Source organism: Rhineura floridana, chromosome 11 (genome assembly GCF_030035675.1).
Source record: "Rhineura floridana isolate rRhiFlo1 chromosome 11, rRhiFlo1.hap2, whole genome shotgun sequence".
Lineage (NCBI taxonomy): Eukaryota > Metazoa > Chordata > Lepidosauria > Squamata > Rhineuridae > Rhineura > Rhineura floridana.
In genome coordinates this window covers 11,231,472-11,247,289 of record NC_084490.1, presented here as the reverse complement: position 1 = coordinate 11,247,289, position 15,818 = coordinate 11,231,472, and the positions used below count along the sequence as shown (strand labels likewise).

At 46.7% G+C, this 15,818-nt stretch overlaps 1 protein-coding gene across 2 annotated transcripts in view; it reads left to right on the top strand.

The window, feature by feature from the left end:
- Window positions 1-4,940: 4,940 nt before the first annotated feature.
- The window catches only part of NFATC4 (nuclear factor of activated T cells 4), a 34,653-nt gene continuing 23,775 nt past the window's right edge, over window positions 4,941-15,818 (top strand). The window contains exon 1 of one of the 2 annotated variants that reach the window (XM_061588013.1): window positions 4,941-5,223. Coding sequence is in view for 1 of the 2 variants with exons in the window: in XM_061588012.1 (XP_061443996.1) it covers window positions 9,662-9,758 (97 nt within the window). In the remaining variant the exon portion in view is untranslated. Of the gene's footprint in view, window positions 5,224-9,181; window positions 9,759-15,818 lie in introns of those variants that run through there. The other variant, XM_061588012.1, reaches the window with a different exon arrangement.

Genomic DNA, 15,818 nt, shown 5'->3' with positions numbered 1-15,818 from the left:
TGAAGGCACATAACAATAACCAAAGGATCACACATTTAAAGCCCATGTTTTTACCCCAAAGAATCCTGGAAACTGTAGTTTTCCTCTCACAGAGCTATAGTTCCCAGCACCCTAAACAAACAGGATTCTTTTTTTGCGGGGGACGTGCTTTAAATGTGTGCTGAATGTGCTTTAAATATGTGAGGTGTAATGCAGTTTCCTATGAGGCAACTCCACCCTCAGCAATTTGGAATGTGTGGGGCAAAGAAGAGAGGGGTCCTAGCTCAGAGGCAGAGCACATGCTTTGCATGCAGAAAGTCCCAGGTTCAGTCTGTGGAATCTCCAGTTAGGGCTGGGGAAAACTCCTGTCCGAAACCCCAAAAAGTCCCTGCCAGTTAGACCAGCCAATCCAGCTCCTCCAGGTGTTTTGGACTACAACTCCCATCTGCCCTCAGCCAACATGGGATGATGGGAGTTGTAGTCCAAAATTATATAGGCAAACCATGTGTAGCTATACTTCTCAATTTTCACTAGAGGGCAGGAAAGGATGAGGAATCTGAAAAATTAGGTTATTTCACTGTATTTTCCCCTCCCCTTTTACCCTCAAACTGCCCCTATTGAGAACTGCCTAGTGCCACTCCCTACCCAATTCTAATAAATTAAAAACAGCAATTTGGAGTTCCTGAAGATAACATTTCGTTATGTTTCTTTACCCCCTTTAGCTAGTCCCTTTGCTTTAGCGCCGGCATGTATGTTTGTTGCTGTTTTAAAATTAACCGAAAACAGCAAGAATTCTTTCCATTAGGAGACAGCAAGCCTGAATGTGGACAGCTGGTATAGCACAGTGGCGAGAAGAGCCTGGCTGGGAGTCCAGAGACTGTGAGTTCAAATCCCCACTCGTGTCTCCTGGGTGTCAAGGGCCAGCTAAAGATCACCGCACAGTGAGTGGCTCAGGGGTTACGTGCCCTGCCACCTGTGCAGCTGTGGGCAAGCTGCAGAGTCCCAAGGAGCCCAGTTGCTCCCCCGCTGGCAGTTGCGGACAAGGAAGGGGCTGGCTTGTGCAGCTGTGGCAAGCTGAGCAGGCCCTAGCCAGCTAGGGAGGACTAGCCTCAGAGGGAGGCAACGGTAACCCTCGCCTGAATACCACTTACCATGAAATCCCTAGTCATGGGGTTGCCATAAGTCAGGATCGACTTGAAGGCAGTCCGTTTCCAAGCATGAATGTGAATATTCAGCAGAAAGTGCCTTGTTTCCGACAAACCCCGCTCCCACTCACTTTTTCTTCTCTCCAGTGGTTAGTTTTCTGAACAGAAAAGTTCCCTAGGGACTCAGTTTGTCTGGACTGGACATCTTAAGAACATAAGAGGAGGCCTGCTAGATCAGGGCAATGGACCACCTGGTCTAGCCTCCTGTTTTCACAGTGGCCAACCAGATGCTCATTATGGGAAGGCCAAAAGCAGAACTTGAGCGCAACAGCACTGAGGGAGGGCCATAGCTCAATGGCAGAGCATGTGACTTGTATGTAGACAGTCCCAGGTTGAATTCCTGGCATCTCAAGGTCGGGCTGGGCGAGGTCCCTGCCTGAGACTGTGGAGAGCTGCTGCCAGTCAGTGTTGAAGTACTAAACTAGATGGACCAATGGTCTGACTCACATCAAGGCCTCTTTCTACATTCCAGCAACTGGTGAATTGGAAACCCTGTCCTAGATGCATGTGGGGAAATGTATTCTATACATCAGGGGTGGGCAACCTTTTTGGCCCAGTGGGCCAGATCTTTATCTCTGTCCCTACCCCTTTTGCTGGCCATCATTGACAGTCATCTGATTTCATAATGACATTAGGTGATTGACATGTGGAAGGTCCCGCCAACCTGTCAAAGTTTGCCCGCAGAGGTGGGGAAGAGATAGTCACCAAGCGAAATTGAACTTCCGTTGTATCAGCTGATGGGCGGGAAGTTCAAACCTCCTTTCTGCAGGGGTTCAGACTTGTCTTACATATGACATGAGGTGTGGAGCAGGTGGGTGTGGTTTGGGGAAAACAGCCTCATGGGCCAAATTTAACCCATTGGCACTGTTGTACATGTTCAAAGTTAACTCTGTTCTAGCATCATGATTTCATTTCTTCAGCAGTTTAGGCCATGGCACAGTAAGCCTATGTGTGCCTAAGAAACATGGTGGCTACACAGAGCTTCATCTTTAGAGGAAGTGTACTTCTAAATAACAGTTGCTGGGGCTGGGCTTCCCTGAAGTATTTGAAGGACAGTGTGGTATAGTGGTTAGCATGCTGGACTAGGACTAGGAGGTGGGCACCAGTTTCAAATCCCCACTCAGCTATGAAGCTGTAACTTATAACTAACCTTGGGCCACTAACCTACTTCACAGGGTTGTTGTGAAGATAAAATCAGCGGGGAAGGAACACATACACTGCCTTGAGCTCTTTTTCCTTGGAGGAATGAAAATAAAAATCTGGCTGTTGTTGGAGACAGGATGCTACTAAGCTCCCCTCTGCTTGCCTTCTTACATAAATCACATATTTCGCTCTTCAACCCCACTTCGCTCAATGTCAATTAAGAGATTCTATTTAATTCAGTTTTGCCAAAATTATTATTTTTCAGGTGAGTGTCAGCATGGGTCCTTCTAGAGTAGCCACTTATGCATCGCCAAACACAAAAGGGCAAAACGTGATGCAGATTTGTATAAAATGTGCAGATGCTAATTTATACGTGTGGGTGCAGATTGAGAAACAAATACCAGGGGTGGCTGGTGCACATTGGGACTGGTGGGGTGGAAGGCAGGGAGCCCAACAGGGGAGCCAACAAGAGGCACAGCCAACTAATCCCACTTTTGTCTCCATTCTTCCTCCTCCCTGCTGGGTTCGACACGGTCAGCCCTGAGACTGCAGAGGAAGATGACCGGCAGTGCCACCCTCTGGCCTGTTTGTATGTAAGAACACAAGTTGTCTGAGCGCAGACTGAGGTTGGTGGAGCAGCGCCAGCTTCCGCCAACAAACACTATGATTCAAATAGAAATGCAATACTCTCTCTCTCTCTTGGTGCTTTGTTTTGTTTTTGTGCATCGTCACTTTTTTCACGGCTGCATTTATTATGGCTAAAGGGCTCCAAAGCCAGAAGTGGCCTGGGCCTCCCGGGCCTGGCTGCCAGTCAGTGTAGACAAAGGACGGGGTCCAGATGTTGCTGGACTCCAACTCTCATCATCCTTGGACTGTTGGCCATGCCGGCTGGGGCTGATGGGAGCTGGAGTCCAACAACATCCGGAGGGCCACTGGTTCCCCACCCTCGGTGTAGACAATACCGAACTAGCTGGGCCATTGGTCTGGCTTGATATAAGTCACCTTCTTACATTCCTTTTTTGGGAAGAATCCCTGATGAGCTTGTAACAAACTCCAGCATACTCTGGAATGCATCCTTTTTTTAATACGATTAAAAAAAAACACTAATTGTATGTTGCACCAATTAACTCATTCTCGTTGCAAATTATTAGGACACATGACGATCCACATGCTTCTGGGAACCATTAAAGTCATTTTTGGTTGATTCCAAATCCAGTAACTAAAGGCCTTGACCAACTGTGGATTGGGGAAGTTTGTTCTTAAAGATCCTCTTTATAAAAAGAGCACCTTCCAAGTCCAAGCTGGACACGTTGTGAGCCCTCATTCTTGTCTCCCTTTTCGTTTGATTGAGCCAGGAAGAAAAGTACAAAGTGTCCCTTCTTCTGCTATCCAAATTGGTGATACTCCCTATTTATTTATTTATTTATTTTTAAAAACCTCCAGGGCCTGACCCTTACATGACTCCTCCGCTGCTGCCTCCATAACCCTGTAAGTGGGACAAGAATCAGGTCTGCAGCTCAAATCCCATGTGTTTTCATCAGTCCCAATAAAGGTATTCTATAAAGAACAGAAATCATAAGGAGAGCCAGGGTGGTGCTTGAACTTGTCAAGCATTGTCAATACCTCAGCACAGTCATTAACCAAAATGGAGACAATAGCCAAAAAATCAGAAGAAGGCTAGGACTGGGGAGGGCAGCTCTGAGAGAACTAGAAAAGGTCCTCAAATGCAAAGAAGTATCACTGAACAAGACAAATAATTGGGTGTTTGAAGAAATCAAACCAGAACTGTCACTAGAAGCTAAAATGATGAAACTGAGGTTATCATACTTTGGACACATCATGAGAAGACAGGATTCACTAGAAAAGACAATAATGTTGGGGAAAACAGAAGGGAGTAGAAAAAGAGGAAGGCCAAACAAGAGATGGGTTGATTGCATACAGGAAGCCACAGACCTGAACTTACAAGATCTGAACAGGGTGGTTCATGACCGATGCTCTTGGAGGTGTCTGATTCATAGGGTTGCCATAAGTCGTAATCAAGTTGAAGGCACATAACAACAACAGGATGGTGCAGCGGTTAGAGTGTCGGCCTAGGAACTTGGGAGACCCAGCTTCAAATTTCCATTTGGCCATGAAGCTCTCTGGATGACCTTGGGTCATTCACTGTCTCTTAGCCTAGCCTACCATACAGGATAGTATGAGGATAAAATGGAAAGGAGAACTCTGTGTCATATACTACCTTAAGCTCAGTGGAGGAAAGGTGGGATATAGTTTGTATCCAATGCTACTCAGAGCAGACCCACTGAATGTAATAAAATGACTTATTTGGGTGCATTAATTTTAGTGGGTCTACTCTGTGTAGAATTTAGTTGGCTAGAACTGTAATGATGATGATGATATTGCCCATCTGTGGATTTTGGAAGGTTTTTTTTTAATGGACCAGTAAAACTATCATTGCTCATCAAGAACTCCTTTCTTTCCTTTCCACACAAGCTATTGGCAAAGAATGTGGTGGAAACCCTGGTATTGCCTGGCATGTTTAAAAGAAGTAAAAAATATATATGAATAAATGAAAGAAAGGGATGGGAAATCTTACTGAGAAACAGTTTCCATGCTTGGCTGCTGGGAACTCGAAGCTTTATAGAAAACCCAGACAGATGTTGGACTCGGAAACAGACACTGAAAATCAGGGACAGCTACAAAAGTATTCTGGGGTCCAGTTGGCTGGGCTAGAAAGACAGCGTTAAAACATCCTTGGAGATGGTGCTGTGAAGTTCCAAGGCCCCGGAAGTCTAGCTTGGAGAAGCCTCTGGGAAAAGAGTTTGAACTTGTGCCGCCCTGAGCGCTGTGCTTTGGCCTGACTCTGCATGTTAACAGATGGATGATTTTGATTAAGGTAGGGAAGGATTGCATGGGGGGAGGGGAGAAAAAAAAGGGAGGACTTGAGCCCTGGCCTGGGACATCTCTCTGTTTTTGCAAAGGCCACATGCGCCACTCTCTCTTGTGGGCCATGGAAATGGGAAATGAAAGAATGTTAACCCATTGGAGTGTGGATTGGTTTGGACTCTGGGAATATATAGCTGGCATGGGCAGGGATCACGAGCGACAGCGCAGGTCTTTGCAGTGGAGGACGAAGGGAGGTTGGGATTACAATTGCGGGGCCTGTGGATTTGAAGTAAGGACGAGGCATTCCATTTTCTTTGCATTTTAATGAGAAAATGCTTAATTCACACTTCTGGCACTCACTTATAGGTGAACCAAAACACAATTATTGTTCAAAAAATTCACCACTTTACGAGAGGAATAATCTATATCAGTGGTTCCCAAAACATTTTTCCCATGGACCACTTGAAACTTGCTGCAGGTCTTGGCAGACTAAATGCTTTTTCTGCCTGTTGTAGAAATTGGAATGTGATATGCTAGATACTGCATGGTTTTTAAATTTATTTTAATTGCTTTTTTATTTCTTATAGTGTTTTATTACATTACACTTTGAATTCCATAGAATACAGTACGATAAAAACCAAAGCGAATACTTAATGCAATGGGTGTGCCAACTTCCATCTTTAGCCACAAATCTGGAGACACTTTGTGGACTCCCTGAATGAAGATTGTGGTGTACCGATGGTCTGTGGACCATAGTTTGGGAACCCCTGATCTAAATAACAGCAAAAATAATACAACTTTTCCAAAACTACCCCAGCAACAACACTTAAACAATACACCACCCCAATGGTCTCTTTAGGTGTCCCAAGCAACAGAAGTAGCCTTTGCAGGTGGAGTCAATCAGGTCCCTGCACTTCTAAGACAGAAAGAGAGCAAGAATCAGGTCTTGTAGGACTTGCAGTGAGATGTCTTTGGGACCTTTAGAAGCAACCTTTGTAGTGGATGTCAGTCAAAGTCCTGCTCTCCCAAGCCAGATGGAAATTGGCCAGACACAGAGATCAGGTATTGCAGGACTCACAGTGAGATAATAATACGGAACTGCCTCTAGGCACATGCAGAGTGCATATTTTTGACCACAGAGTTACAATATTCTGTCCCCACAGCTCTAGCAGGGCTTCTCTGACGGGTGCAGCTTCCAGGCAAATTCTTAACTGCAGAGCAGGGAAAACCAATGCGGCGCCTCCAGATGTTGCTGGACTACAGCTTTCACCGTTCCTGACCATTGTCCATGCTGTCTGGGGCTGAGAGTTGGAGTTCAGTAACATACAGGGTACCACATTACTCTAGTGCAGGTGTGGGGAACCTTTGGCCCTCCAGATCCTGCTGTACTGCATCAGCCCCAGCAAGCATGACCAATGGCTGGGGATGATGGGAGTTGTAGTTCAACAACACCTGGAAGGCCAAAGGTCCCTTCCCTACCTCCTCTAGTGTATCCAGCAACAGCAATAGGTTTGAGGTTTTCAGTGTGTTAGGCTGAAACTGAACTGCTTTATAACATGGGAAGATTTCTCTAGCGCAGCTCACAGAGCTGGATGTCCAAACAATGTACTCTAAATGTGGGTGCTTGAAGCCCAGGTGCTCCCAGGGGAACAGCTCTGAGTTTAGCTGTCTTGAACAGTCTGATCCCTACTCTGGTTTTGCCCAGCAGACCAGTGGGTTAGTCAGGGAAGTAACAAAAGAATGTCAATGATCCTTAATGACCAGGAATGTGTTTCTTAATAGCCTGGAACTCTAGTTCCTCTGCCTTTGGAACATGACACTAATCAGAGCTAGTGGGAGGAGCTGTGAAATACTTTAAAGTCTGAATCTAGAGAGGAGACAGACAGCTGCAAGTCACACTGACTGGATGAATCAGTAGCTGGAGGGCTGTGGTGGTCCAAGCGGATGTTCTTTTCATGAATTTTATACAGGATCAGCATTGCTGCTGGCTACTGGGGAAGCCTCTTGCTTCCAATATGCTCTGCTTGCAAATTTGTAAATAAAACCAGTATTAGAAAGACACCATGTCTCCTGTACTCAGTGTTACTCTGGAGCTTTTAACCATTCAGGGAAAATGGGCTTAACAGAATAAATGGGACTCCTTTTTCAAGTGAGGCCTTTGATTCAGCACATACACTTGTTCCCACGGCCTACTACAGGGGTAGAGAATCTGTGGCTCTCCACATGTGGTCTTTACTTCAACTCCCGTCATCCCTGATCATTGGCCATCTGGTGGGCTGGGGGCTGATGGGAGATGGAGTCCAAAAACACCTGAAAGGTTGCTGGTTCCCCATCCCTGCAATTCAGTAGGTCCTCGCTTTACGGCACTTTGCTAATGCGGCGGTCTCAATTAGATGCAATTAGACTAAAGTCCCACTCATACGCCACTTGTTCCGCTTTTATGGCGGTTTTCGGGCATTGCACACCATTCTATTCAATGAGTTCTGCTTTTTGGCGGTTTTTGTTTTTCGGCGGGGGTCCGGAACATAACCTGCCGTATGAGTGGGGCCCTACTGTAGTATATTCTTCTCCTATTTATCTGAGCCTCCCTTCCCCCTTCCTCTGTGGTTCCCCCCCCATTGGACTTTAGATTGCAGTCTCCTTGAGGCAGAGACTTGTCCTACTGTATTTGCAAATAATAGCAATAAAGTTGAGTTGTGAATACCTGCCAGATTTCAGTTTGGACAGGAGGTCAAGATAGGATTGCCAGCTCTTCTTTTTCAATTGAACCTGGGCATGCCAGAGGCAGATCCTAATGGGTTTGTGGGATGGGGTTAGTATTGGAGCCCAATGTTTGAGGGCAGCCCCCAGAATCTTAGGGGTGATCTGGGACAAAGCCTTGAGTATAAGCTGACTTCAAAGAAGCTTTTTTTGCAGCAATTGCCCCCAAAGCCAGATGAATATTCCTCCCCCCAGTGAATTTGTAATCTTTGCTCAAGAGGCAGTGCCTCTGAGCACACAAGGGGTGCCCTTGCCCATCTTCACACATCTTCAATTGGGGGGATTGTGTGAGAGCTTTCTAATCCCAAGGTGCTGGGAACTAGTGTGGAGTTCTAATTAGAGCAGCCTTCCCCAACTGGTGCCCTCCAGATGTTTTGGATTACAATTCCCATCCCTCTCTGCCAGCCCAGCTTGCTCATAAGAACGCAAGAGCCTGCTGGATCAGGCCAATGGCCCATCTCATCCAGCATCCTGTTCTCAAGGTGGCCAACCAATTGCCCATGGGAAGCCCGTAAGCAGGACATGAGTGCAAGACCACTCTCCCCTCCTGTGGTTTCCAGCAACTGGTTTTAGGAAGCATATCCTCTCCGACTACAGAGACAGAACTAGTAGCCATTGATTGCCTTATTTTCCATGAATTTGCTGGATTGATGAGAGTTGTCTAAAATATCTGGAGGGCGCCAGGTTGACAAAGGCTGGTTTAGAACGCTGAACAAGGACCAGGATCAAATTAACTGCTCAGCCACAAAACTCACTCACAGGGATATGGTAAGCATAACAAGGGGTGGGGAAGAGCCATATTCCAGTCTCCTGAGCGCTTTGAAGGAAAGGCAGGATAAAAACAGATTTTTTTAAAAAGGGGGGGTGGTTTCAGGGTTGTCAGATTGGTCTGCAAATCAGCAACGGAAGGGTCAAGTATCCTGGTGGGATATCCACGTTATTCCTCCCGGCTATCGCCTCCAGTGTTGAGATTGCATCAAAAGAGGAGAAGCTCCACCATTCTTTCGTGTGCTCGTATGGGTGGCCCGGCTCTGACACTTCCACTCCCTGCGTGACTGGGAAACTGCTTTGGCACACCGTACACTCTGTAACCAGGATAATGGCAGCGTAGCTCTCGCTAAACGCAATGCGTCCCTCTGCCTTTAAGAGGTTACCTGGGTGTGTCCAACCCTGCCTAATAAGCAACCAAATGAGAGGCGGGCCCTCCTTGGAATGCTATCCAATGGGCCTCCAGGTAGACTGGCCCATCTGGAAGGACAAGAAAGGGGGTAGTGGTTCCTCCTGTCCTCGCGGGGTGGGGGATCGTAGAACAGTCCAGTTCACATTCTCTCTTCCACCCCCTCCACCTTCCCGGTGGGAGTGGCTTAAAGTGACATACGGGGGCATGGTTTGGGTTCTCTAAAGAGCCAATCAGCAAGGAGAAAGGGAGTGGGAGTGGGTCAGTTGGAGGAGAGGGAAAAGTTTGTTTGAGAAAAGTTTTTTTTAATTTTTTTATTTAAATATTAAAGAGAAAGATAGAAAAGGTAGAAGGCTCAGAAAGAGGTATTGCGCTAAAGGGGGGGAGAGCAGGGGGTGAATCTCCTATCTCCTCCACCTGGCCCCCAGTTCCTTTTGGGGGCAGAGGGAGGGGGTTTGCAACCCTATTAGGCTGCAGCCACCGTTTCCCCCTCCCCACCCCCTGAAAAAAAATGGGCGCAGCAAACTGTGAAGATGAGGACTTAGAGTTCAAGCTGATTTTTGGAGAGGAAGAAAAAGAGCATCCGGCTATGGGGGTCCCCTTGGAAGGTGAGATGGGGCTTGCTGTGGGGCTGTTTTGGTTGCCAGGAGGAAGGTATGCGAACAGATGAGAAAGCAGACTTTTTTGGTGTGCGTGAATGTCTGATGTAGCTGGAAAGAGTCCCCCCCCCTTTCCCTTTTTAGGACAAGGGGGCGGGAGACGGTATGGATTCTCCATTCTTGCTGTGTCTGTTTTCTATCTGAGAGTGAGCAATTGAATCCCGAAATCGTACAAGGCATGTGAATGGTTAACAATATTTGCAATCGTTTTTAAAGATGGGAGTTGCGTTTTTGCCCATGATGTCGAGGAAAGTGTGCGTGTGTGAAAGAGTGAACGAGGAAAGGAATCCCTCTCCCGTATCACACGTCCTGTGCTTTTCTGAAAACTTGGTATCTGCAAGCTTTTGGATTGCTCAGAACTCTGCACAGAATATGTCCTTGTAGCTTTTGAGGTCCTGGGACCAATAACTGAGTACCTTTTTATGGAAATAATATTTTCATCAAAGCGAAAGAGAGAAAGGTGGTGTTGTATAGTGGTTTTAGGTGGACACTATGAGCTGGAAAGTCTCGGGTTCAAACTGGTTCAACTATGAACTCATTTGTTCATTTCAGGCTTAAGGCTGTGGCCATCGAGATGTTGCAGAACTACAACTCCCATCAACCCAGACCATTGGCCCTGCTGGTGGTGCTGATGGGAGTTGGGGTCCAGCAGTATCTGGAGGGCCACAGGGTCCCCACCCCTGATTCCAAGGTGACCTATGATTTCTTAGCCTTGGCTACAGTGTGTTTAATAGTGGCCTACTTTATAGGATCGTTGTAAAGACTATGAGCTTCTCTATGTCTGGGGCCATATGCCAATGATGGGTGGGGCCAGGGGCAAAAGTGGCTGAAGCAATGAATATCAAGTTTCTCCTTTTACAGTAGGCTAGTTTCTACACACACGCAACATGCTCTGCCCTCCTTACAGACAACCAAGAGGCATTATCAGAGTTCATTGACACATTTCAGCCAGGCCAAAAAAAAAGGAAAAAAAAACCTCAAGGAGGGTGCAAAGCATGCTCAGTGAGAAGTGTGGCCTGTGGAGAGTAGGTGGTGTGGAGAGAGTCCTAAGGGCCAGATAAAGAAACATGGGATGGCCACTTTTGGCTCCCAAGACTGAGGCTCCCCATCCCTGCTCTAAGTCCTGAGGAAAAAGTACTGCTGTCCATTTAGTTGGAGAGAACAGACTTTGCTTCCCCCTGGTTAGCTTGGTAATAATGGTGGACAAAAACATATTGCGGTTAGAGATTATCTGGTCACAGGTGATGCAAAATGCCCATGAAGAATGAAAATGCCCATGAAAAATGAAATGAAAAGTTCTGTTTCCATTAAAACACTCTGTCGGTATGCAAATTTAGGCTTCTGCACATACAGAAATGCATTATAGTAGTAATTCATATGTGCCCACATGTAGTGCAAGAGACGCTGTACAAAGATGTTTGTTCAGTGTACAGTTAGTGACTCCTTAAGTTTCGGTTAAGTTATTTGGGCTCTTAACTACTTGCAATATCACATGTTGGAACTGATGTTATGATCTTAAGGACTTGCACCAAAGTCGCAAACTTTTCTCTGAGCCTCATGACGAATCAAGAGAGACTGTTGAATTTCCACTAGCTTTTTTTTCTTTTTCATGCCTGAAACTTGTCTCGTGCAGACACACACTCCACTCACAAAGCCAAACTCTTCCCACTCCCACCGCTTGGCTCCCCCAGGATGAAAATCTACTCCAGAAGAACTTGACTTCTGTTAGTCTGATGATGCGGAAAAGAGCAATCCCAGAACATTGTGGCCCCTTTAACAATTTTTTGGGTGATGTGAGTTTTTGTCGCCAGAACTCACTTTCTCAGATTCTTGAAGTGGTCACATCAGAAGAAGAGCTTGCAGCTCAAAATATCACATTTGGAAATCCAGGCTTTGAATCCCAAAATGGAAAAATGCGGGTTGCGTGACATGCATTTCCACACACACATTTGAAAAATGAGAATGGGGCGCGGAGGTGGTGCTGGTGGTGGGGAAATACTGCCTCCTTCTCTGGCTTTTTAAAAAGATGTAACTCTGTCCCCCACCCTCAAAATATCCTGGCAAATCCCCTCCCCCATCTCTGTCTTGGAAGCTAGTGTAGTAACATTCCTGGCCCCATAACCCCTACTTACGGGGTGCATCTGGAAGGGGTTCAACTAAAAGCAGACATGTGCCCCCAAAATATATCCACACCCTGGCTGAGGGCACTGCTGCGAGGAAGTTGGCAGCCCTGCGTGAGCCAGCCTCTGAGGCGGAGGTAGGAAACTGGGTTTTTTTCCAAAGAGAAAGGTCAAACCGTCTCTGGGCAGGCGGCGTCTGGTTCAAATGAAATCCAGATGGGGGCTGAGAGGGCCTTGGGATCCCACAGAATCCAATCCCTCCAGCCTGGCCTCTGTCCAAGGCCTTCAAATCCCGGGTGTAGGGGAGCATGAGTTTGGGGGGGGTTGCTGGCAGTAAATGGGAAAAGGGGGGGCAGGCACACTTCATGCCTGCCTCTCTCTCGCATACGGTTTCAACTAGCTCCCTGCAACGGTGCAATTTTCCTTTTCGTCTTTTGGCCTGTGCCCCGTTTCCTTGGCAACGGGGGTCCCTGCCAGTGAAGCCTGGGGCTTTGGGAAATGGCCCTTTAATTGGGTTCAGATGGCGGCTCCTCCCTGACAGTCTCTCTTTCTCTCCCCCCCCCCTCTGGTTTCTCTCCATCCAACTGAATCGTGGGCTTGTCTCTGGCCCACAAAACAGGGTGGAGGCCCAGAGAAGACTAGGCCAAGTTTAGGGGAAGCTTTCTAAGCCTCCATTTTCCCCCCACCCCTCCCTCCCAAATCTTCCAAAAAGTATTTGTCTCAAAGGCAAGAGGGAGACTTCGGCCTTCTCTCTCCCATTCACCCAGCTGGGGGCAAGGAGGGGGCAAAGTGGAAGAACAAGCCCCGGCACCCAGACAGGGGCCATCCCACTCTCAATGGCCACCATAGGACAAATGTAGAAACCAGCCCTGTAGCGAGTCAGCCCATTGGTCCATCTAGCTTAGTGTTGTCAACTCTGACTGGCAGTGGCTCTCCAGGGTTGCAGACAGGAGTCTCTTCCAGCCCTACCTGACGATGCTGGGGACTGAATTTGCTCTCCCTCTGAGCTATGGCCCTTCTCCAGAACAAGAAGAGCGAAGGTCTGTCTAGCCCAGCATCAGCGGTCAGCCTGATGTGGCTGGAAAGCTCACAAGCAGGGAGCGAGCGCAGCTGCTCACTTTGTTTTTATACTCTCCATGTGGTATTCAGAGATATACTGCCTTTGTTCATGGGGGTTCCATATAAGCTATGAAACAGTGTTGGACAAAAATATAGCTCAGACTGGTGTATCACAGTGTCCTTTATTATGTAGTATTGCTCACTGAAGCCTTTGCCAACTTGGTGGCCTCCAGATGTTTTGGACTACAACTCCCATCAGTCACGGCCAGCAGGGTATTAATAATGTGAGATGATGCTGGGAGTTGTAGTCCAGTAATATCTGCAGGGCCACAGGTTAGCCATTTTTAAACTACGTTAAATCCAATCAGTGCTTGGATTTTGATACCAGGAATAGCAGTGGGGATTTGGGTGCAACTGTGAGCCGGTGTGGTATAGTGGTTAGAGTGTTGGACTATGACTTGGATTCAGATCCCCACTCAGCCGTGAAGCTCACTGGGTGACCTCGGGCCAATCACTGTCTCTCAGCCTAACCTACCTCGCAGGGTTGTTGTGAGGATAAAATGGAGAAGAGAGAACCATGTACGCCAGTTTGAGATGCTTGGAGGAAAGGTGGGATATAAATGTAATAAATAAATAGTAAAATTCAAGGTTCAGTCCCTGGCATCTCCAGTTTGAAGGCTCAGGTAGTCAGAGATGGGGTGGTTAGTAAGATGAACTATTTTCATGCTGGTGGGATGCAAAAATTCAACCCAAACTACTTCAGATAGAAGTGGACAGGTCTAGCTAAGGCAGGTTTATCAAGAAGCTGATGTTAGGGAGTGGAAGTAGCTTTGATTTGGATGTGGTTTCTGTTTTATTTTGTTTTATTCCTTTTGTCCTGCCTCTCTTCTAAGGAGCTTAGGGCTGCATAGACAGTTCTCCCGCCTTGATCCTGACGAAAACCCTGTGAGGAAACTGAGGCTGGGAGACTGGCGAACTCTGGCCTTGTGCGTCTCCTAGTCTGACACTCTAAACCCAGCCTTTGCCAACCTGGTATCCTGCAAGATGTTTTGTGCTACAACATCCTGCCTGCACATCTTGACAGGCACCAGTAGTCCAAAACATCTGGAGGGCACCAGGTTGGCGAAAACTGGTGTCGTATGACAAGATCAGGCTGGATGGTGAGTTGAGGTGTGAGCCATTTGGGAGCCATGACCCACTCCCTCCTGCGAGAAAAGATTGTGAAAACTAGAGAGAGGGGGAGAGAGAAATAAACTTTAAATTGAAAGCATGTGTCGGTAGAGGGTGGGTTGTGGGGCAGAGAGGAACAAATCAACTTTCGTCTCTTTATTATTGTTTTTCTTGATCTGTAGATCCAAATGTTTGGTGTGTTGTTATTTTTAGGGGGAAAAGAGAATCTTCCTTCTTCCTTTATTTGACGTGCGGGTTAGTTTTTTTCCCCTAGCCAGCTATATTTAATATTCATCCCATGGGGTTTGGGTTCTTAGCTTTGCCTCTCTCTTGACGTACGCAAGATTCCGGGGGCCAAATGAAAGCATGAAACTGGATCTTTCCAAGGCTGTTTGTGTGTCACTGAAAAATCTCCCTACACATCTTTTTTGTTTTTGAATGCTGAGATCCTCCCTCTTGAATTGATTTGATGATTAGGTCACATATTTGGATCCAGCTATTGCTAGCAGTGAGTAAGGGGGAAGGTATAATGAGAAGAGCAAAGAACACTGCCTTGGCCTGAGTCAGAGCGTTGGTCCATTCAGCTCAGTGTTGCTGACACTAACTGGCAGCGGCTCTGCAGGGTTTCAGACTGGGGATCTTTCTGGTCCTACCTAGAGGTGCCGGGGATTGAAACAGAGACCTTCTGTAATCAAAGCCAATGCTCTGCCATACAGCTACGGCCCTCCCTGCTCCCTGGCCCTCAGCTGCTAGATGTTCTGCTCAGCCCCCCATCTGCTCATGCCTTTGCTAGTCTATTCATTCATTGATTCGTTCAAACTATTTTGTACCAGAAAATGTCCAGAGTGGCTTACAAATCAAGAAAAATAGCTAAGCCTCGCTTACAGTCTAAAACGAGATGGCATGAAAGGAAAAAGGGATGCAAGAGGGAAGAGGAAAACGCGTAAGCTCAAGCGCTAAATCCTTAATGTTAGAAGGTTCTTGTAATGACCAGCTTAGATGGAAGTGGGCTGTTCGCACGTTTCTTAAAACGTAACTTTAATTCAAGTAGAAACTCGCACATGTACCCAAAGGCATATACCATTTCATGAAATGAATTGCAGATTGAGTTCATCTTCACAGCCATGAGGGCTAAAAGGTGGTGCTTTTTTTTTTTTTAATGCAGTTCTCAAGATGCTACATTGGTGTACTTCATACCAAATTCTAAGCTTGCACAGGACAATCGTGGGATTGTAACGTAGTTGGCGCTTTGTGTTTCGTTTTATCAGTAGAAACGGGGACTTTTTTGGCACCCGTTTTTTGTCTGATATGCAGTAAAAGTCATCTGTATTACTTGACAGGATGATTTAGTAGACTTATCAATGCCCGTTTGCTTGGTTGTTTTCTGGTGTGTAAGAATTGTCTTTGGGTTAACCGAGCAGAGAGTCACTTGTACAATGGCGTCTCCCTCTGTCCCTTTAGCCCGTCCCAGTCCCATTATTGGTTGCTTTTTATTTATTAACATGCCTAAATGCTATGTATATCAGCAGTTATTGGCAACAATAGCAGAATGGAGTCCCCATTGTCAAGAGCAGTATACCTTTGATTGCCAGTTGCTGGTGGGCAAATAACTGGGGATGGCTATCTTTGGGGGTGCAGTTCTTGGGATCTTCCCTTGAAA